Raw genomic sequence first — 23,308 nt, 5'->3', positions numbered from 1 at the left:
GGGAACACAAGCAGGGGGAGTGGGAGAGGAAGAAGCAGGCTCCCAACGGAGGAGCCTGATGTGGGGCTCGATCCCATAACGCCAGGATCACGCCCTGAGCCAAAGGCAGACGCTTAACCGCTGTGCCACCCAGGCGCCCCCATCAGTGACTTTATCTTAATCAGTGATACTATCAAGCAATCGGGCACATTATCCATCAATGTCGTGGATTGGAACCAACCACTCGAGATACTCAGGGAAAGTATTTCACGTGCATCATCCTATATGGTAGTTATGGCGATCCCCCCATTTCACAGAAGGAGAAACTAAGGCTAAAAATGGCATCCTCCCCCCCACCCCCCACTGGGACCCTCCACCAGCAAGTGGCAACAGCAGGAATATCTCCCTCCGTCTGACTCCGGGAACAGACTACAGTTACCACTGAATGTAATTAACATTTGCATGGCATCTAGGTTTTTCAAAGCTCTTCCTCCTATGTCCCATTTTAATACAGAGTAACCTTCTCTTGGCCCAGGGAGATTATGTAACTGACTTCAGTTCACGCAGCTGACGAGCCACAAAGCCAAGCACCCCATTCTCATTATCAACGGGAAGCTTCATGTCCTCCTTCGCTACGATACCAACGTCTGAAGTTTGGGCTTGAATTGCAATTTGATTCCAGGTGGAACAAAGGGTCTCCGTCGATTGGCCATTCCCCTAACCTATCTGCGGTGACGGAGACCACCCTGCCTATCGCACAGCGAACCCTTCCCCAATGGGAAAATGAGAATTTGCACGCCCAGTCGGTGCGAATTCTGTTTTGCAACCTTCCCTGGCCTTACGGAACACTTCCTATCAGCCAGAGCCACCAAGACAATTAGCCTCATTGAAATAAAGACACGATTGACTCATTACCTATCAGATTGCCTCAATAATGACTATCTTAATTTCACAAGCTAGCGAGTCCCAAAAGCTGCTATAAAAAAAAAATCAACGATCAAAATGATGATAGCTCTAGTTCGTATATTACAAAAGCTGCCAAAACCACTATTGATTAAGTATGAAGCTTTCATGAAAAAGATCATTGGAAACGACCATACACAGAACGGGAGTAAGTCATCGGTTGCGCAGAATCTTATCTTGATTTTTTTTTCCCCTTTAAAGAGCAGCTTGCCGACCACAAGGCACATGGGTTTCCACCTTTTTCATAAATGTCATGGCCCTCAGCATAGGACTTGATAAGGCCCCAGGGGCTGAGAATCACAACGAAACATCTAAATTAGTTGCTTTCCGTGGGTCCAGTGGCTTATCGGACCCAAGCAGAGTGCAACATTCCAACAGCCCCACATTTAAGGAATCTATGCGGGCCACTGCTCAGGGAAGCTGTTTTTCCTCTAAAAATGCTGAAGGCCACGGTTTTAAAAATCTGACATGACAATAGCTCCCATATCTGGGACCGCTGAGGAATTAGCTCCTGTCCTAGTCATTTTTCAGATTAGAGGAGAGTCATTCTTTAAACATTACAATGTGAGCTTATTTGATGAACGTCTTGCCCCCCTGACAAACACATTCCCCAAAGAAATGACAACGGACTGATTCCCACAGCCCACTTGGGGGGTAGGAAGCTGTGGCTCCATTTTACAGATGAGGGGACAGAGGCTCAGAGGCCAAATCCCACTCACTCCGGATTCACACAGCTAGAAAGGGGTAGAGCTGGGGTATGGACCAGATCTACCTGTTCTTTCCTCCTCTTCATGACCTTCCCACCTCGGAAGTGTCTGATCCTGCCACGCCTAAGACATTCACGTCCCCTCAAAGATCACAGGCTAGCCTGGCTTCCAAAGGATAAACTGACCTTAATTTCCTCCCGACTGTTTCTTAATGAATACCAAATATTACTCGAGAACAACCTCTTTTTTTGTTATAGGGATGTTTTGGCTTCTAGATTTCTTGTCCTTGCCATGTGAAATGTGTATGAAGACTTCTCCTCTATTTTCTTCCCTGCTCTACAATAGTCGTTGAGATGATAGAGACGGACTTTTATACTCATGAAAAAAACAGTAATTATCCAGACCACTGGTTCTCAAACTTGAACATGTGCTGGGATCCCCTAGAGGGCTGGTTACAACCCAGACTTCTGGGTCCCACCCCCCCCCCAGAGTTTCAGATTCACTAGGTCTGAGGTGGGGGCAACTGAGCATTGATGTTTCTAGCAAGCTCTCGGGGGGACACTGCTATGATGCCAGTCCAGGGACCATCTTTTGAGAACTGCTGGTCCACAGGGATGACGTTCTTGGAGCTGAAGAGTAAATGCTCTGATTCTGGGCCATAAAGACCCGTTTTCAGGTAAAGACTATGTGATACATTTCCACTAATAAATAGCAGAATTCACAGCATGTTGAAAAGACCCTGGAGTGAGGGCGATACCGGTTTTCATGGGAGCTGTAAGTTACATACTCCTAGCTAACCGGAAGGCCTTGAAAAGGGGCTTACTTCCCAGAAGCACAGTAAAGAAGGGATTTACTAATTATCGCATAGGAAGTTTCGAGAGGAAAGAGGAACAATATATGAAGTGCTTGGCATAGCTCCTGGCCATGGGCAGAAGCCCAGGGACCCATAGGTTTGTTCCCTCTTCTGGAAAGGTCTGCAAAAGTCCAGTCGCTGCCAACTCCTAGCGGGATAAATCAGGCTGAGACCACAGTAGACGACAGCTCCTGCCACATGTTTTAGCAGGAGCAAGCAGCCTGCGGGGAAAGGCTTATGTGTCTATGGGCAAGGACTGAATGAAAGACTGTGAGCTCTCCAGGGGAGTGGATGTGATGGGACAGGCTGCTCAGGGTTCCAGGAATGATGAATGGCCAGTGATGCCAGCATGGTGGGCTGCTGGAGACCAGGGTCCTTCCCCCAGACCCTCGTATGGCAGCTGGTGGTGGAGGTGATTGACAAAGGTTTACGGGTCGGGGTTAGTCAATCAGGAGATGAGTGGGGAAGTGAAGGGAGCAATTTTTCCTTTGGTCTATTCTCTCTCCAGTTTTTATCTCTGAACTTTGACCCTTTTCCCCTGCCTACTACGTGACCCTTGAGTTTACAATCTCCGTACCCCGCTTCCCAAACTAGAATCCATGGAACGCGAGTTCTGGCAGTTGGTAAGGGGTCTTCCAAAAAGATGAAAGGGTAGGGAGTCTGCGGTCAAATAGTTTGGGAAGCCCTAATTACGATGTTTTCTTTCTTGGAAACTGAGGGGCTATATGGGCATATCAGGACTCTGGGAAATTCTTCTCTAAATGTTGAAACTTTTGGGAAAGCCTTTTGGCTCAACACCAGTTTGGGAAAAGCTCCTTCTCTCAACATTAAAATCATGTGCCTTCTCGTGGAACCCTAACTTTTCACTTACTGCTTCTAATCAGCTGGGACTAAAATTGGGTTACTGTTGGTTGCAAAGTAAAAGTTATAAGTCTCTGAGTGAACGTGAGTGTTCTTCTCGGATTTTAAGACAGCTCTTCCCGAGGCTCAGAAAGTCACACCGAGGTGCAAGATATTAACTCTTTCAGACCCCTTTGGTCCTTGGAAGGGTAACGAACCTCTAACACGTGATATTTCCCAATGTTACTTCCTCCCATATTATAACATGTTATCTTCCTGGCTTTGTCAGATAGACAGGGCGGAAAATCGCCAGTCCTATCTGCAGTTTGCTGAAAAGGAGGCCCACAGGGCTAGCGGACGATGAAGTAGGACGAGAATTGGGGCTCGTCTGGGTCCGCGATGGGATGAACGAAGTGACCTAAGAAAGAAGTTCTACTCACTTGGCTGTGCCCAACGATTACTGCCTTCTTCTCCAGATTCAGGGTCTGCAGGAGCTCCTCCACAGCCTGGGGAGAAGAGGAGAGATAAAGAGAGACAGAATGAGACAGCCCCCCATGGGAGGTCAGGCCAGCCGGCTGGCTGAGGCATCGGGAAAGAGAGGATGACTCCACGGGTCTGGGAGTCTAAGCCACAGAGCCCCACCTCACCCGGGCAGGTGGAGAAGATAAGCATGTACTGAGCACCTACTGTGTGCCATCTACTCTGCTGGGATCCTCACAGACACCACCCCCTTGCATCACTATGGCAACAGGAGGTGGGTCCTCAAACCACCACGCTCCTTTACAGAGGGAAAGGAAAAAAACAAAACACACAACCCAAAGATGCAAACGTTAATGAAAGATGTGTCTGCTACGGAAAACAGCATGGCAGTTCCTTTAAAAATTAAACATTGGATTACCGTAGGATCCAGCAATTCTCCCTCTGGGTGTATACCCAAAAGAAGCGAAAGCGGGGACTTGAACAGATAGCGGTACGCCCACGTTCGTAGCAGGGTTATTCACAGCAGCTGAGAGGTGGAAGCAACCCAGTGTCTAACCACGGATGAATGGAGGCACAAAACATGGGATAGACACCCAGTAGGATATTAATCAGCTTAAAAGGGAAGGAAATGGGGCACCTGAGTGGCACAGTCAGTCAAGCACCTGACTTGATTTCGGCTCAGGTCGTGAGATCAAGCCCCACATTTGGCTCTGCGCTCAGTGGGGAGGATGCTTGTCCCTCTCCCTCTGCACCTCCCCTTATTTGCACTCTCTCTCTCAAATACATACATACATACATACATACATACATACATACATACATAAAGTCTTTAAAAAAAATAAAAGAGAAGGCAATTCTGACCCGTGCTACAACACGGATGAACCCTGAGGACACGATGCTTAGTGAGATAAGCCAGTCACACAAAGACGAAAACTTACATGGGGTACCTGGACTAACCAAACTCCTGGAGACAGGGAGTAGAATGGTGGGTGCCAGGGGCTGGGAAGGGGGAGGGGAGTTCGTGTTTAATGGGGACAGAGTCCCAGCTTTGCAAGATAAAGTGTTATGGAGACGGACGGTGGTGATGGTTGCACAGCAGTGGCAACATGCTTACATGCCACTGAACCGCACACTTAAAAATAGTTAAAATGATAGGGGCGCCTGGGTGGCTAGGTCGGTTAAGCGTCTGCCTTCGGCTCAGGTCATAATCCTGGGGTCCTGGGATTGAGCCCTGCATCGGGCTCCCTGCTCAGTGGGGAGCCTGCTTCTCCCTCCTTCTCTGCCCTTCACTCATACTCTTTCACTCATGCACTGTCTCTCAAATAAATAAATAAAATCTGCTAAAAAATAGTTAAAGCAGGGGCGCCTGGGTGGCACAGCGGTTAAGCGTCTGCCTTCGGCTCAGGGCGTGATCCTGGCGTTGCGGGATCGAGTCCCACATCAGGCTCTTCCGCTATGAGCCTGCTTCTTCCTCTCCCACTCCCCCTGCTTGTGTTCCCTCTCTTGCTGGCTGTCTCTCTCTGTCAAATAAATAAATAAAATCTTTAAAAAAAATAGTTAAAGCGATCAATTTTATGTTATGTATATTTTGCCACAACTAAAAAACAACAACGACAACACATGAAGGCATTTCTCCAAAGTTAGAAGTCACACGGGGGCAGATTAAAATCGAGGTCTATCTGACCACACTGCACCATCTATGATTCAACCGCCTTGCGTGCCCAGAATGATTCCAGAGGCCCCAAGGTCCCTAGGAATTTCACCTGCTGTGTCACTGAAGTTTGCTGTGACAGCCTCCCTGGCACTCTGTCCTTCCCCCATTGTACCTGCCAGAGACGACCTCACCTTCACAAATATTTTCTGAATAAATGGCATGGCTGTTACGCGTGTGTGCCTGACCCAGAGTATGGGCAGGGGGAGCCTGTGTTTGATTCATTTCTTATTTCCTCTGCTCCACCTGGTACTGTTCTAGGCACACAGTAGGAGCTCAATAAATACCATGATGGAGCAAAGAAACAAACGAGTGATTCAACAGAGGTGGAAGCATGGGGGGGCAGAAGGAGAAGGGCAGGCCCATGCAAGAGACCTAAATTCACTCAAAGACATTTCCTGAACACAGCCTTGGCCAAATCACAGCCATGTCACGGGATTTCCCTTTGTCATCAAGGTATCCGGGCTCTGAAACAGCTGCTGGAGATGTGTACCCTCAGGAAAATACGTGTCACGCCTGCTTCCTTGGTGCCTGCGATTCCCCTCCCACTCCACCTCCACACCAACCCTCATGGACCTTCCATTCACTGAAAATCACAGTCTACTTTTGGAATAAACTGCCAGAAAAGTAACTGCCACACTCAAGAAACAAAAGGTATTTCAGGTCTGGTGTAATTTACTACATAAGTTTCAGTTCCATGGGTCACAAGCATCACAGAAAATTTCCTAAGATACTTGAAAAAAGAAAGCCTATTAAAAGTCTGGTCCAAGACTATCATCTAGGAACAATTTTCCTCCTCTGACCTCCTGGAAGAACATTCTATAATGCCCCTCCCCCAAATTCAGTGGTTTTACTTATTACATTTTAGCCAAAAATGTTCCCAGGGAGCTGTAGACAGCAGAATGCATAAAAACCAATATATCCAAAACACAACATCTTTTCTCTCTGCACAAGAGCAAAACAAAATAAAAATTGGCTGAAAATAAGATGGATGGATGAAAAATAAATGAAACCTACAGCCAACGAAATTTTTCCAAGTCGACCTTGGTGTTAACACCCAGAGTAGATGCTTGGGGGGAAAAATCAGAATTTGGAGGAGCTAGACCTAGCTGGGCTGAGATCCTGCCTGGTTTTACCACTTATAACTGTATGACCTTGGACAAGCCCTTTACTCTGAGCTCCAGGTTCCTCTTCAGAAACATGAGGGAGAAATAATAGCATCTATTCTCGAAGACTCTGTGGTTGTTCTTGCAGAAGACTCCATGCCACACCTGCCATATAGTAAGCACTCAATAGACATGAGGAGTTAGTCCTACTAGTCCTTGAATGAGTCCTACTGGTTCTGTCTTGGTCAAAACTTGGCACAGGTGCTTCGGAACGTAAACCAAGCCTCCTTTTCTCAAGGACACCCCCAAACACCCCTACTCAAGGATTCTTCCCCATATCCCTCACTTTCTTAGAGCCCCGTAGATGTCTCTGTAGCCAAGATCAGGCCTAACAAAGACATTCTGTCCTGTCGATCTCATATTACAGGTAAGAAAGCTTATGTCCCAAAGGATGGAGCTAATGAACTATGCTCCTTGCCCTTGTTTTCCTCACCTGCAAGATGGTGCTAATGTGCCCTGCATAGACCGTAAGGGTGTTGGCACAGTGAACTGAGAATCTGTGTAAAGGTCTTTGTAAGCGATGTCGTACTTGATTGCTCTTATCGTTATCATAGCGAATATTGCTCTTAGATTGAACCATATGAAATTGGCACTTGCTTAGGTCAATTACCAGTGACTGGATTTGTTTCTACACAATGTCAATCACTGTCCAGCAGCCAGTTGGTGGAAGACAGGGCAAGAATTCGGATTACTGTAACAGATTTCTTCCCTGTCCTGCATCTTTAAGGAATCAGCTATTCCACCCTAATTATCCAGATATTTGAGGTTTATCCCTCCCCACATGAAATGCTGAGTAAAATGTTGGCCATTTTGCTCCAAGGAAATGGTCTGTCCTTGTGCTTTTGAGTCTGAGCATGGCTTTCGGGGCTTTCCACGTAACTCGTTTTATTTTCAAACCTCCGCAACACTTATTACTTGATGCCTGTTTTACAAAGAAAGTGAGGTCCGGTGTCATGAAATCACGTGCTAGGAAATATGGCAGAAGGAGATGCAACCCCAGGGAATGAGATTCTTGAGCTCGTCCTCTGCCCTCTGATGCTGGGATCCTGTCCAGCGCCATTACTCATTGGCTGTGTGACCCTGAGCAAGCCACACCTCCTCTCTGATCCCCCATGTCCTAATCTACAAGATGGTGTCATTACATCTACCCTCCAAGGATGGAGTGGAGCTTTAATAAGGTCACAAAGGTAGCATGTAGGAGTGAGACTTACAGAATGGTGGGGGAAGGAGCTTGAGAAATCCTTTGCTCTTTCCCAAAAAACAGTGATAAAAATGGATACAATTTTTGAAAGCAACAAGTTTGATAGTCTGGAAATTGAACAAGGGGATACAACAAATGGAGAAGCATTTGTTCAAAAAGAAAAAAACAAAACTATTGAATCTCAGGTAAGAAGAGCAGGAGATTGCAACAATCTTGGCCAGGGCTGTTCCAGTCCCTCCACCAAGCTCTGGCACTGTGGTAATCCTCCCAGGGAGAGGCAAGCCGTAAAAACCAGTGGCTTTGCTGCCACAGGGGGCTTAGACTGAACAAGTACAGGAAAATCCCATGCCCGGGATCGTTGTCAGAAACAGTAGTGATCTTGGCAGCAAAGAAATAGAGAAGGTCAATAGCACAGCTAGCATAAGATTGTTATCTGGATTGGGGCAAGCAATGGACATTGACTAGCCTGAAACCTGATGAAGGGACATAGGGAATGGACAGCCCTGTGGGCCTTGACAAGCCCCCACATGTTCCTGGCCCTCTGGAGGGCTGCACACAGGCCGGAGGGTACATGCAGGCCCAGGAGAGACTGAGAGAGCTCCTAGCTATCTATACATCCCTATCTAAACGTAAGGCCATGTACACAGGCAGAAAATCTGTGAAAGGGCCAAAAGAGTCATATCTGTGGCACAGCGGTGAGTGTATGAATATTGGCTATAGTTCCCAACCCACACGTAGCTCCATCTGAATCAGGGAAAGGCTCGCTGATTCACGGTGTTTGATTACGACCTGTACTGCCTGCTAAGCTCTGCTGACAAAGGGACAGCCCCTGAGAATCCAGGATTTTTAATAAAAACAGGAATGAAAAACCTAAGCAGAGACATCAGTAACCTCATACCGTGGGGGAGACAGACTCCATAAATCTAGTCCACATACATTACTAAATAATTGGGAAAAGATCAGAATCTGGAGATGCTATTATGTATTATCGAAAACGCCCAGTTTCAGCTTTAAAAAAATAATATAAGACTTACAAAGAAACTGGAAGGTGGTGACCTATACTCTGAAGGAAACAAACAAAAAAGCTGTCAGTAGAAACGCTTTGTGGGCTTCGATGTGGGACTTAACACAGACGGCCAAGCAGCTGTCATCACGCACACAGCGCTCGCTCTCATGCCTGGCGCATGCTACATCTCGGTAAATCCTCACAACTGATAGAGGTTCAGAGGTTATCGAGCCCTCCTGGGCTCTGTAAAGTGGTGACACACCCTTCACCTCCACCCTTCCGGGCTCAAATTATGAGTCCTTGAATCACCTGGGAGAAGGCCAGCTCATGCCTCCACTTCCAGAACCCTTTTGTGTCCTAGTATTTTGCAAAGAATGTTCTCTCCGGTGTTCAACAAGGATGCACCAACAAGCATGTGATCTGACAGCTCATGTTAAGCTGAACATGCCAGACAGGCAATGAGAGACTCCAGGAATAATGGAGAGCCATGGAGGGGAATTCTTCCCCAACTCACTCCTCGGCGAGTAGTGTGGTGTGAAGAATCCGTGTCTGTGGAATCAAATGCTCAGACAGGGAACCATTTGGCTGTTGTGAGCACAGCACCTCTTTCCGGAAACCCACACTATGACCCAACAGCCACCATGGCCCCATGGCCGCCATCTGTTGCATAGCTGCTAGGTGCCAGGCACTTTGCTTATGCCCTGTGAGCGTTGCCCATGTTCATACAGTTACCAGATATCAAAGGGTGTGTGGATGAATGGAGGGATGGGAGAAACAAGGATTTGAATACGTCTGTCTGATTCTAAACCACATGCTTTCAACCACTGAAGCACTGATCAAATCAACCCATAAAGGTGGGACTATGTCTCTGTTATTTAACTCCATATGCTCAGAACCGTATATAGAATGCTGTATGCACACACACACACACACACACACACACACACACACACAAATTGGGTTGGTTAACACTGAATGCAGGGGCACCTGGGTCGCTCAGTTGGTTAAGCATCTGCCTTCGGCTCAGGTCATGATCCCGGAGTCCCGGGATCAAGCCCCACATCGGGCTCCCTGCTCAGTGGAGAGCCTGCTTCTCCCTCTGCCCCTCAGCCCACTTGTGCTCTCTCTCTCTCTCTTTCACTCTCTCTCTCTCTCAAATAAACAAAAACTTAAAAAAAAAAAAACACTGAATGGAAAATGTGTACAATTATTAAAACAGTAAACCCCAACTGGAGGAAGACAGTAATGTGAGTAAGAAAAGAACGGTGACTACGTTGCAGGGGCTAAGGCCATGGGAACCCCTGAATAATGGTTCAGCACTGTTCAGTGGACAGCTCCCCTCCTAACCTTGGGCTCCTATGGGGCCCCTTCCCAGCAGAAAGGGGCTCAAACAAATTCAGAGGAAACTGGGGGTGTCCACAAGGGTCTGAGATGGAACAAGAATGGCTGCCTTTGAGAAGATAGATTGACATCCCTTAATTGTGTTCTTCAAATCAAGTCCGCAGGGACAGATTTTGTTGGCTAAAATCAATCAACACTTAGGCACTCTGAGGAGAAGAGGGCAGGCCCTAGGGTTTCCTCACATCGACCGGGGAGACTTGGCAAGTCCTGCCTGAGCAGCAGAGAGATGGAAGAGACCAGAATCTGGGACATGGCCAAGGTGAGCTGACAGTATCCCTTGACTGACCTGCCTGATAGTTCACCATCTGCGATCATTCTGGGTGGGCTTCAGTGCAGGGGAATGCATAACCTTAGCTAGACGGGATACCTGGGGGAGAGGAATGGGACCCAAGGTGATCAGAGCGGGGGACAGGGTCATTTTGGAGAACCGAGCATGTGCCTGGGTGTCTGGATGGGACAGGGGAAGCCTGAACAGCTGGAGATCAGGGTGAGGATACTGCTCCCTCGACAGGACTATGGAAGGGCAGAGTGGACAGGACTTCCTCATGATTTTGCTTAAACCAGTTCAAATAATGAAGGTCAGGTTTCTAGGCCATGCCCCTGCCGATAACTTCTCAGTTGACCATCACTGACCACCTCGTAAAGCCCAGACTCTCTTGTCCTGCCAACAAGGGCCCGTGGCCTGGCCCCTGACAACACCTTCAGCCCCTGTTCTCCACATACAGCATCCTTTGTGCTCTAGCTACACTAAACTAGCCAAACAACCTCGCCACTGGACCTTTGCACATGCTATACACAGTATGGGTTGCCCTTCATTCTTTCTCTTACCTAATTCCTCCAAATTGTCCCATAGGGCTCAACTCGATCATCACCGTCTCTGAGGAGTCTTCTTGAATGCCCCACCCTCACCCCGACTGCAAACATCAAACATTTAGGGGTGTTCCCTGGGGGGTCCCAAAGCCATCCCTCTGCATGGAAATAGCCTGTCTTAGTCTTTCCCTCACCCAGTGAGACCGTGTTCTGTCCATCCCTGTATCTCGGACACCCAGCCCAGGGCCTGGTGCAAAGCAGACACTTGGTGAAAGCTGAATGGAATCAAGGATAATGATTTAAAATTAACATATCATGGATGGCACATTCTGTACAGAAATTTACCAGACACCCCGCCTATCCTCAAAGGGCTCCCATTCAAAAGTCTTATGTGAACATGAAAAGAGGCTCAACATCACAGATCATCGAGGAAATGTAAATCAAAACCCCAGTGGGGTGCCACTTCACACCCCTTCGGATGGCTCCCATCAAAACAAAAACAAAACGACAGAAAACAACCAGTGTTGGCAAGGACGTGGAGAAATTGGAACCCATGTGCACTGTTGGTGGGAATATAAAATAGTGCAGCTGCTATGGAAAAGAGTGTGGCATGTTCTCAAAAAATTAAACACAGGATTACCATATGATCCAGCAACGCCCTGTCTGGGTAGATACCCCAAAAGAAATGGAAGCAGGGTCTCAAAGAGCTATCTGTACACCCAGGTTCATAGCAGCATTTTTCACAATAGCCAAGAGGCAGAAGCAACTCAAGTGTCCTTGGACAGATGGATAAGCAAAATGCTGTGTATATACATGCAATGGAACACTACTCGTCCTTAAAGGGAAGGAAGTTCTGACACGTGCTAAGATACGGAGGAATCTTGAGGAATTCTGCTAAGTGCAATCAGCCACACGCAAAAGGACAGGTACTGTGTGATTCTACTTATTATATGAGGTAAAGCCATGAACTTCATAGAGACAGAAAGCAGAATGGCGGCTGCCAGGGGCTGGAGGAGAGCGGAGAACGGGGAGTCGGTGTTTAATGGGGGCAGAGTTTCGGTTTTAGGAGATGACACAGGTGCTAGAGACGGACGGTGGCGATGGTTGCCCAACATGATGAGTGAGCTCCATGCCGCTGAACTGTACTCTTAAAAATGATTAAGATGATAAATTTTACGCCACGTGTATTGTACTACAGTAGTCAAAACAAACAAAACAAAACAAAAAAACCCCCCACAAAACTCTGCATGCAGAATCTGAGAGCCCGAATTCAAATCCCAGCTTCCCCAGGACCTGGCGATGAGAGTTTGCGCGTATGTGGTACAAGGAATATGCTATTGTTGTTCGAGGAACACAAAGTGTCCAGCAGGTGCCCACCAAATGAGTGTACATTATTGGGAAAGAGTCCTGGTGGGGTACCACGTATCAGGCACACAGGGGACCTCATCAAGGCCCCTTTCACACCCTGACAATGAATTCTCTCTGCTGCCATCTAGTGTCTGAGGATGATATTGACCTTTTCTAGCTGTCAAACTTGTCTTCGTGAATCCTGAGGTCTTAACTGCTTTGCACACAGAGGCTGACAGTTTGCCCACCCAAGCACGTGTTCATGTATAATTCATGGGGTATCATGTTGCCTGGCAAATGAATATTTATCAGCTTTTTCATAAGAGCAGGGTGGTGTTTCCTTTTGTTGCTACCAAAATTCTATGCTGTAGCAAATGAAATTTGTGAGCAAATAAAAAGAGAATGAGAAGAAGCGAAACCTCCCAGCCAAGTCCATTCCACTTGTAATTTTCCATTTTCCGAGGCCCTCCAGCATGTGTATGGAGGTGGTTTCGGTTTGGCTACAACCGAGGACTGCTGAGTCGTCCAGAATAGAATCCTACCATATGCTTTACCTATTGCCCCCGCAGAAAACTCCCCCACACCCCACTTCGGTGCTGCTTTCGACTGCAGAAGAGCCCAAGACCTTTTCCATGGCTCCATTCCAGATGCTTGGAACACAGATCAAGTTTGGGGTGACCAAGGACAAGGAACCCCACATGAAGATTGGTACAGACTGGCTGGTGGCATCAAGCCAGGCGTTTCAGGACTTCCAGGCTGCCACCAAGGGAGGGGACTTCCCTGCACCACACCAGTCGGGTCTGATGTCCCCTCGCCAGGGTGAATTAGGAGGGCTACGTAGAAGGTGCTGCCTTGTCTGCAGGAGGGGACCTGTGCCCTGGTCCCCCTGGTGCAGTGAAAAGCCATAAAGGACCTAAGAATTGTGACGCTGTTTACTCTTCTTGCCTCGTGACTCACCGATTGAGGATTCCAGTGCTGATGATCTCAGACACACATGGGCACACTCCCCCGGAGGCGGAGTCTCAACGTGGTTGTGAACATGGCGTCTGTGTGGCTTGGTTGCCATCACTCTGGCCTTGCAACACGAAGCTGATGCCAGTACTGACATAATAGTTCACATACGCTGACCTCTTACCACGTAACAGGCCCCGTGTCGAGCCCATGAACTCCACCACCGCATATAATCCTCAAAACACCCTCTGGAGGGAGGCGTTATTGTCATGCCCACTTTACAGAGGAGAAGACTGAGGCAGTAAGATGCCATAACTTGCTTACATTCATGCGCCCCCAGCCGGGAACCAACCGCAGCTCTGTTTGACCCTGGAGCCCCGCTTTCTCAGCTGCCCTTCCTGGAAGCAATAAACTCGAGTTCACGGACAAAACCCACAAATGCTCGGCTGTGTGGCCTCAGGAGAAATGACCTCAGGCCATTTCCCTGAGCTTCTGTTTTCTCATCTGGAAGAGGGATGCAATGGCTCTCGGTTTGCAGGGCTGTGGGGAGGATGCAGGGCTTTGCAAATTCTAAAGGGCTCTGTGATCATCAATAGACCAGTGGCCATTCTCAGCAGAAATACCTATCAATGGTCTGACACTAGTATAAGACAAGGTTCCAGCCATAGGAGTTTATGGTGAAGTTGGAGGAAGGAGACACATGGGGGCAGAAATACAAGGTTAGGCATTTGTATCCATTCATTCATTCATTCATTCATTCATTCAATGGACAATTTACTGAGCCCTTTTGCTGTAAGCCAGAAAACCAACGCATAAGCAATGTACATCATTTCAGAGAAGGGAAGTGCACACACATTAGAACAGGATGATGGGAGGAGCTCTGAGCCAGCATCTGAATAGCAAGATGACACCAGCCATGCAAAAATTAGGGAGGAGCGCTCCAGGCAGAGGGAACAGCTAGTGCAAAGGCCCTGAGGCAGCATTCATGGTGATTTTCTAAGACGGGGGCTCTGGGGTGAAATACTTCCCGAACACTGGGGACTCTGAAGCTCTCTTTTCACAGACTACCCTGGGGTGCTGGTGCTGAGTGGAATTCCTTTTGGAAACGGTGGCTTTTCATCTGGCTGGGGCCCTTCTAGGGGGCACACGCTCTTCTCATGGCCCTAATATTTTCTCCCACACTCCCTCACTCAGGGTTTCAGGGGGTCATTTCTTTAAAGATTTTATTTATTTATTTGACAGAGATAGAGACAGCCAGCGAGAGAGGGAACACAAGCAGGGGGAGTGGGAGAGGAAGAAGCAGGCTCCTAGCAGAGGAGCCTGATGTGGGGCTCGATCCCAGAACGCCGGGATCACGCCCTGAGCCGAAGGCAGACGCTCAACCGCTGTGCCACCCAGGCGCCCCCAGGGGGTCATTTCTAAGTGACAGTTCAGGGGGTGCAGTCTGGAGCAGGAGTCTGAGACAAACCTCATACCACCCTCACCTTTGGCCCCGAGGCCCGGATCTCCCATCCCCACTGGTCCAGATGCCCTCCAGGGCAATCCCCTCTGGAACAGAAGCACACAGGGCCTCCACCCCCTCTTGTCCCACATACCTTCCTCTCATCTACTCGCTCGGAGGCCAACATGAGCTTCTTCATGAGGAGAGGGTCCAGCACCTGGAATCGCCGGCGGAACTGAGCGAGGCCCAAGTGGTCGGCGTAGCCTGGGGGGAGGGGAGGCAGGGGCGGGGCCAGAACAAACAGAAGAACAATGAGTCCAAGTGAGAACACCAGCCCAGGGCAGCAGGCAGCCCCTTGCCCTGCTGCAAGCCTGGCAGCGCACTTGCTGGGTGGACTCACATCTTGGGGCCTCAGTTTCCCCACTTGTCAACTTAAAAGATTGGGTTTGATCGGCATTTCCCAAACGTGTTCCTGAGAACGCAAACCCTATAAAATGCTCCACTGAACATTTGAAAAAGCAGCACTCTCATCTGTCCTCTGGCGGGTCACACCGAGTGCCAACATCGATGCCGAAAGTCTCCTTGGACCACTGCAGAGAAGATGCCTCATGGGCTTTGCTTAAAACGTGTTTGACCGTGGGAAAAATTTTTTTGGCCCAACATTTATGACCAACCACAGGCTACATGGGGGAAATGCTGCACTGGATATTTTCAAAGGGTTTTTAAAAATCTAGCATGTAGGATGGACAGAGGCGTACCCTTCTGTGTGAAAAGTAGGCAAAAGCATCTGGAATGCTCCCAAGAGAAGGTGACATTAGAGCCGGCCTCTGAAGGAGCTGTTAGAGTTTGCCACAGGATTGGGTGTGGAAGGGATGTCGCGGCAGAGGGGGCCAGAGAGAGGAAACCCAAGGCTGGCTCCTTAGTCACAGCAGAAACCAGCACTGACCGAGCGCTTCTGGGCACAAGACACTAGGTTTACAACTTCCTCGTGTTCTAGATACTCAGGGGCCTCCATCATGGGACCCATTTTATAGATGTGGACATTGAGGCCCAGAGAGTTCAAGTCACCTAGGCCAAAGCGGCATGGATCGTAACTCCCCCAGCTGGGATTTATACCCGGACGGTAACTGTAACTAGACCAGTGGAGAGTAGCCAACAACGAGGTCAGAGACAAGCAGGGACCAGATCCCAAAGGAACTCGAAGTCAAATTCCAAACCTCAAGGTGTGGACTTGGTCCTGGACGCAAGAGGCATGGTAGACCTTCAGTCGGCTCAAAAAGACCCCTCCAATGGCTGGATGGGAGAAGGTGTGGAAGGTCTGGTAAAATCTGACTCTGCTGTGAGACTTCACAAGAAGCCAAATGCACGAACCATGAGGCAGTGATGGTGCTGGGTTCATGGGCTGAATCCAGGAAGCCTCCCTGGGGGAAGAAGTCTTAGGCCAGGTTCCCAGGACACTGACCACACAGAGACAGGGGCTGGGAGGTTACACGCATGCCCTTTCAGGTCAGACTGGTCTGGGCTCCCATCCCATTTCTGCCCTTCTTGGCCCGCTGAGCCATCAAGAACAACCCCATTTCTTTGAGATTCGAGTTCTTCACTTGTCAGGTGAACATAACAGGATCTGGTCACGGGGTCACTATAAGGACTGATGTGCGTAAGGACTGATGTGTACGATGTGATGATTGACGTATATAAGATGCTAACATGCATTGAGGTTTTCTCACATCCGGGCAACTCTTAGTCTCTTACTAATTCATCCAAAGGCTCATCAGCTCCCTGAGACCTGAGCTATTAGGGCAGAGGAAAGAGAGGTGTGATCGAGGGGTTTGCCGGGTGTTGGTCACAGCCAAGCCCAGGCCGCCCGGCTCCAGGGTCTGAGCCACGCCCACCAGGCTGCGCAATGTGTAATGTTTCCCGCGCATTTGCTATTCGCCAGGCGCTGTGCCAAGGGCTCGGTAAGAACGACGTCAGTGAGTTCATGTCTTGCCCCAGTGCCAGCACAGCATAGACCCTCAATACCCTGCCTGCACAAGTGTGTGTTATGCATGCATGTGGGTACACGCACGGATGCCTGAGATGTGCACAAAGTCAAAATCGTATTTGGATAGGCGTGTGTATCTACGTGCACACTTAAGTATTTCTTATATGGTGAAAGAGAGACAGGAGCCACTTGGCACAGAAAAAAAGTGAGGAACTGACCAGGCCTGGGAGGCAGAAAGTGGAGAGTTTTATCATGAGACATCCAATCTTTACTTGGTTGGAAAACTTCATCCTGCCCCAGGCTCACTGCACGGGGCACGCAGAGGGCTGACACCGCGGTGAGGACCCGAGGCCGAGGATGGGGACAGCTGACCCAGGCACGCCCACAGGGGTTCGAACGGGTAGCCCAGAGTATCTGCAAAGGCCCAGAGCCTCCCGCCAGCCAGCCGGCAGGGCAGAATCGATCGGCCACCACTGTGACCACTCTGCTCTTCCCCTGTGACATTATCTGTCACCCCTCGCCTGTGGTTGTGGAGGAAAAATCAATGAGACGCTCAGAGAAGTGAGGGTCTCTTCTTTGCTTCCAGCTGCTTCCAGCTTCTCTGTCCAATATCTGGTGCTCCGGGGGCTGGCTATTAATGCGGTGGGAGGAGACAGGGCCACGGCCACAAGCCGGGTGTCGGTGACCACAGAGAAGTTCAATGAACAGGTGCCCACCTCGCCAGCCTCCCCGCCAGCCCCCGCCACCCCATCCTCTGCGGAGACAATGACCGTGCCTGAGCCTTTGCGAATGTCAGGGAGGGGAATCCGCGCGGTGGCCTCTGGGGTCCGAGAGGCAGAGAAGAACCAGAAGGATTCAGAGCGGACTCAGTTCCTGAGATGAGGTATATGGAAATCTCGGGCTCGTGCTTGCTTTCTAAAATATAGACCTAAAGACTTCATTCCTCCGGTTCAACGCCCGTCTTCCCCCGGCCGCCCCCGGATCACCCGACCCGCTGAAAGCCAACTTCCAAAGGCAGATTGCCCACCTCATCAGCCACAACCGCCCTGCCCACCTTGAACCCCAGTCCCCGGAAATCCAGGCTCTTCCCTGCCTCTGGGCCTTTGCATATGCTGATCTGTCTGCTTCACATTCCAACTCCCAGAGGCGAGCTGCTTACTTTGTCTCATGACCCACTGAAGAGGTTTGCCCGTCTCCCCAGGGAGAGCACAGAGCTCCCTCCTCGACACATCTGATCCTTCCTGCATCCCCGGGTGACGACGTGTGCCCCCATCACGTGCTCCCTCCTGAGCTCCCAAACCAGGCTGGGCATCTTGAAAACCAGGGTATTGCTCACCGTGGGAATCCCACTCTCCACCCCAAGGTAGAAGCTCCCTGGACGTCTGCTGTTGAAAGGGAGGGGAGCCAGACCCAGCCCTAGCTTTCCAGGAGCACACACGTCATTCAGGAGATAAGACGGGCTTTGGCTCTGCCCTGCCCCAACCGCTGCATGACCTTGAGCATGTCCTTCCACCTCTTGGAGTTTCCGTTTTCCCATCTGTAATCCTAGCTTCCCTTTCATGGCCTTATAATTTCACAGAATAAACGGGGTGCTGCATGGAAAGCTTAGGCACGTGGCTGGTGTTCCTGTCCCTTGGTTGCTACCGGCCGGCGGGCAAGGCGCTCTCTCCCTGGCTGTCCCTTACCTGTCCTGTGTAGACGCAGTGCCTCCAGGATGTGGGACCCCGCAAGCTGCACCCTCAGCGCCGGGATGTCCAAGGGCAGAGGCCCGCCTGTCCCCGACTTATCTCCGCCGGGCTGCGGTGGGGTCAGAGACCCCTGCCCGCCCCTGCTCTCCACCGCAGGGCCCGGCACAAGGCAGTGGATAAAGTGTAACTGAGACCGTCTGATCACGCTGGTCAACGCATCCTGCACCAAGAGGAGACGGGGTCAAGGTCTGCTGCCCTGGGGTGGGATGGACAGGGACGATCCCCGAACGTACACTCAGTCTAGCCTGGGCCTCACTGGGGGTTCCCATGTCCTATACCAAGGACCACCTATCTATGACCCGATTCACAATCAAGAGCAAAAGTGGAACTTTATAACAGCCCTTGTGACCGAAGGGGAGACTGAGGGCTAGCCAGGGTCATAGGAGGCAGGCTAGAACCCAGGGCCCAAGCCTATAGGCTTTTCCTGTATAATATGCTTTGAGATTTTTTTCAAAACTTGCCCTTCCCATGCCCTACCTTCTGGCCTCAGCCTGACATGACCACTGACCAATCCCAGCGTTCTCATTTGTTACTGGATTGATGTGTCTCAGAGACCTACTTCCAGCCAGTGCCAGATCCTGCTGCCCTCCCCCCGGGAGAGCCTCGTGCTGAAAATGAGGCATTTGAGACTGAGGAAGGCATGCGGGGCTGGTTTGGCTGTGATATTTGTCCCCCTGCTCAAGAGGGTACTGAAGGATCCTGGGAACTTCCCAAAGCTGCTTCAGGCAACACGGAGGAGGCCAGGCTTTGGCCTCGGACTTGGTAGATCAGGGACACGATGGTTTCTTTGCTGCTCTGAGCCTCAGCTCCCTCCTCTGTGGAGCGCAGGGCGAGACCTGCCCCTCCAGGCTAGGGGAGGAGGGGAGAGAGATGCGGGCTGATAACTCATCCTGGAGGAGGGCGGGGAGCGGGGCAGTGGAGGCCACAGCGGGAACGGGGCTCCCGCTCACCATCTGTAGCTTGATCTGGGAGCACGGGGCTTTCCTCTTCACGGCGGCAAAGCTGCTGGCAAACGCCCTCCTCACCGCGCAGCTCCTTTGCAGGGCCTGCTGGGAAGTGCCCTCCAGGCCGGCCACGGCCCGGCACACGGGGGGCAGCTTGGCCCGGGGCTGGAACAGGGTCCTCAGCTCCTCCCTGGCAGGTAGGAGGAGAAAGAGAGAGGGACTTTAGGGGCTCACGGGGAAGGTGGCCACCTTGCTTCTTGTGAACGTGCTTCCTGAACCCTCCCCTTGAATCACACCTCCCAGCTGCCACACTTTAATCCACAGTCCCTTCTGTCGGACAAGACTTTGCTTCGTGGCAAAGCCCGGCTTCTTTCTCCAGGCCTCTCCCTCCCCTGATTTTCGAGCAGGAAGAGCAGCGAGAAGACCTAGTGGGTATCGTCATCACTGATTGACCTGCAGGAATCCCATGGAGCTTGCACTTTCTTGGGGAGCAAAGCCACCGTGTTTCTCCTTAGAACAGGTCCAGCACATAGTAGGTCCCTAGCTCTGGCACATAGCAGGTGCTTATACTATACAGTTCATGCGAGAATGAACAACTCACAGGCTGAAGAGGCAGTTTCTGGCCCTACAAGACAGCATCAGTGAAATGCCCAGCCTGATGCCCAGCGGCAGTCAGGGCCTTCCCTCGGCACTCCTGTAATGCACAGCTGTAGAGCCAGGGCTCCATAAGTGTCTGCTCCCATAAATCTGAGCTGCCTTGCCTTCTTGTTTGGGCCAATAAGGATGAAGAAGGCCGGGAAGACCCTACAGTGCCCTTGGATGGAGCTGGGACCCAGAGAAGGCCTTGTGCCTCCCGGGTCCCATCAGCCCCCTCCGCCTCCAGTGAAAGCCTGGAGGCAATTTCCATCACTCTCTGCAATCCAGGCCGCACCGCAGCCTCAGCCCTGCAGCCACACTCTCTACCTCCCTCTGTGCCTCACCAGACTATCCAAACTATTAAGGATCGTCGTCCAAACCATCCAAAGGTATTGAAAATGGTTAAATGCCTGGCAGAGAGCAAAGATTCACAATGGCTTGACAACACTGGTATAGAAATAAAAAGCTGGGGCGGATCTTGGGGAGCCCCCCAGGGAGCAGGAGCTCTGAGAGGAGAGGTCAGGGCCCTGAGGTGGGCACCACTCCCCTGCTACAAGAGGAAGAGGCTATGCCCATAGCCTTGACCCCCATGTGTGGACTGTCCCAGCTCTGGTGGGTAGATCTGACTCGTGGTTTTCAGTGGGAGCTATGCCCTTGGGCAGGTCACGTCTGCTTTGGGTCTCAGCTGGATACATATGGAACGGAAAGGTTGGACCAAAGCAGTGAAACTTGCCTGTGCATAGGTGCCTCCAGGGAAGCCTATGGGCAAAGCAAGTCCCCAGAGAGATCGGAGCGGGGGGGGGGGGGGCGGGGGGGGCACCCAGAAATTGCAATGTTAGACCAGCGGTGAATCTGGTGGTGAATCTGGCACTCCTGGGGGTGAAACTACCCTTTTAAAACAGCACTGTTTGCTCTCAAAAATCACCAACATTTGGCTCTCAAGCAAGCAAGACATCCTAATGGAATTTACCCTCAAAGCTGCCGTGTTCTTTAACTCCCACGGGCCACGACCTTACACACACTGTCCCTTCTTCCCCGAGTGTCCCTCGCTCGCCAGGCCGGCGGGTCAACAAGGCTTGGCCTCCCCGCTTTCCTGCCCCTCCACCTCTCGCCCAGGGTACTGGAGCCACGGGCCGTCAGAGCCAGAGGGTGCATGAGGCCACAGATGGGCGTTGAGGGCCTGCTATGAACCGGGCTCCGTCATAAGACCTCAGCTACATTATGCCACCAAAGCCTCATGGCAAACACGGAAGCCTGGCCCCGTCATTCCCACTTCTCCGAATGTGAAACTGAGGCCCGCGTCACGCAGCTTAAAAGTGGTAAAAGGAGAAGTTGAGCATTTTTCTGACTCCAAAGCTGTGCAGCGTTCATCCGATCTTGCAGCCTGGTCCAACACACACTTACTCTATGGTGAAGGAAGCCGGACAAACAAATCAACCCAAGAGAGAGGAAGTGACTGCCCACAGTCACCCAGGTGAGGAGGGGCAGGGCTGGGACTTGACTCAGGTCCCCTGTCTCTCCATGCTGTCTGTCCTCTGTGCCCCCTGGACCTTCCTTCGGCCCCACCCCCCGGCCTGAGCTCCTTTCAGGAGCTGTGTGCCCTTGAACCCTCCTGCATACGGGCTTTCCTATCAACTGGGACCGTCATGTGCTGAGAACTCCTGCAAGGACCACGTACGTAGACCCAAGGGAATCCCAGTCCTGCCACTTTTTTGCTGTGTGATCAAAGGAGGGCCACTTCACTGACCGGGGCGTCTGTTTTCTCATCTGTGAAATGGGGCTAAGGAGGCAGTGTCGTTGTAAGGATTAACAAGATACTCACGGAGCATTTATCGTGACGTCGGGCACGCTGCCATAGGTGGTCAGTAAGTGTCTCCTCCCCCTTCCCATGCCCCCCAGCCCCTCCCTGGTGCTCTTGGCTTCTCTCTGGTGTCCTAGCTCTGCCCCTGCAGGGTTCTAGCAGTGAAGCTGGGAGTATCAGCATGCCTGCTGGCATGCACGTGCCCGCAGCCACAGAAACATTTTCCAGTAACTGTGGCCCGCAAGCCGCGCTGGCTGCCAGCACTTTCTCCGCAGAGCTGTCAGGGAAGGCAGTGTGCTTTTTTTTTTAACACCACAAAACGTTATCGCTTCCGTTTTATGACCCCCTAGTTCTAGGATGTCCATAAAATCGTTCCAGTCACATCATCTCCCAGATACTTAATGAAAGGCAAGCAGCCAACGTAAGAAGTCTTGGCTTTTTGGCGTTTGCGCTGCACCGGCCCCAGGGACCCATCGGATCTGAGGCATGGGGCTGCTGGACGGACCCTCCGTCACGGAGTGATTGGGACGGCGGGGCCCCGGTGGGGAGGCTGGTCCCTATCCCTGGCCAGGCTCACCTTTTTGACTGCTGTAGCACCTGGGGGGCATCCAGGGCCGAGAGGTTGGGCTTGGCTCTGTGGAGCCAGCCCGTGAGGTCGTAGCGCACGGGGTCCTGTCCCAGCTGGTGGAAGATCTCGAACTGGAGGGGCTGCTCACAGGACCGAAGGGCGGGGGTCCCTGAAAGCGGACATAGCACATGAGTGTTGGGGCGCAGGGGTGGGGGGTACACGCCGCAATCGTTTGGCATCACCAAAAACCCACTTTTCCCACGTCAGTATGTTTGCAGATAGCTAAAGCTAACAGTTCTGGGCGCCCACCTCTCTCCTCTGTACGCATGTCTGCACATTATTTCCCGCATCGAATCGATTGCTCCTTGCTTTCCTAAACACCGGGCTCCTGTTTTCCCCACATATCATCAGTGCATACGACCTTCACGACTTTTTGCCATACCCACGTACCACCTGGGTTGTTACTGACTCAATATTGTCTTTAAATCGACCAACATTTATAAGCAGGTAAATCCATTTATACAGAAGTGTGGCCTGGCAGTTTGGGTGTGCGTGCTGCATTTTCTGATACTCGTGGAAATAAACACATCATCATTAAATATTTTGAAAATATTTGTGTGCCACTGAAAATCATCTTGAATGGTACCAACCAAATAAACACACAGCACAGGGGTGCCTGGGTGGCTCAGTCGGTGAAGCGTCTGCCTTCGGCTCAGGACATGATCTCAGGGTCCTGGGATCGAGTCCCGCATCGGGCTCCCTGCTCAGTGC

General features: G+C 50.9%; 1 protein-coding gene across 2 annotated transcripts in view; it reads right to left on the bottom strand.

The window, feature by feature from the left end:
- The window catches only part of MYO18B (myosin XVIIIB), a 248,424-nt gene that overhangs the window by 142,581 nt on the left and 82,535 nt on the right, over positions 1-23,308 (bottom strand). For both annotated transcript variants that reach the window (XM_057305965.1, XM_048221462.2), the window contains exons 17-21: positions 22,547-22,706; positions 19,539-19,722; positions 18,526-18,748; positions 15,011-15,120; positions 3,783-3,848 (exon numbers count right to left, since the gene is read on the bottom strand). In XM_057305965.1, coding sequence (XP_057161948.1) covers positions 3,783-3,848; positions 15,011-15,120; positions 18,526-18,748; positions 19,539-19,722; positions 22,547-22,706 — 743 coding nt within the window. The remainder of the gene's footprint in view (positions 1-3,782; positions 3,849-15,010; positions 15,121-18,525; positions 18,749-19,538; positions 19,723-22,546; positions 22,707-23,308) is intronic.

Source organism: Ursus arctos, unplaced genomic scaffold (genome assembly GCF_023065955.2).
Source record: "Ursus arctos isolate Adak ecotype North America unplaced genomic scaffold, UrsArc2.0 scaffold_34, whole genome shotgun sequence".
NCBI lineage: Eukaryota > Metazoa > Chordata > Mammalia > Carnivora > Ursidae > Ursus > Ursus arctos.
Note: the sequence above shows the minus strand (reverse complement) of the source record. Positions and strands in the feature narration are given on the sequence as shown.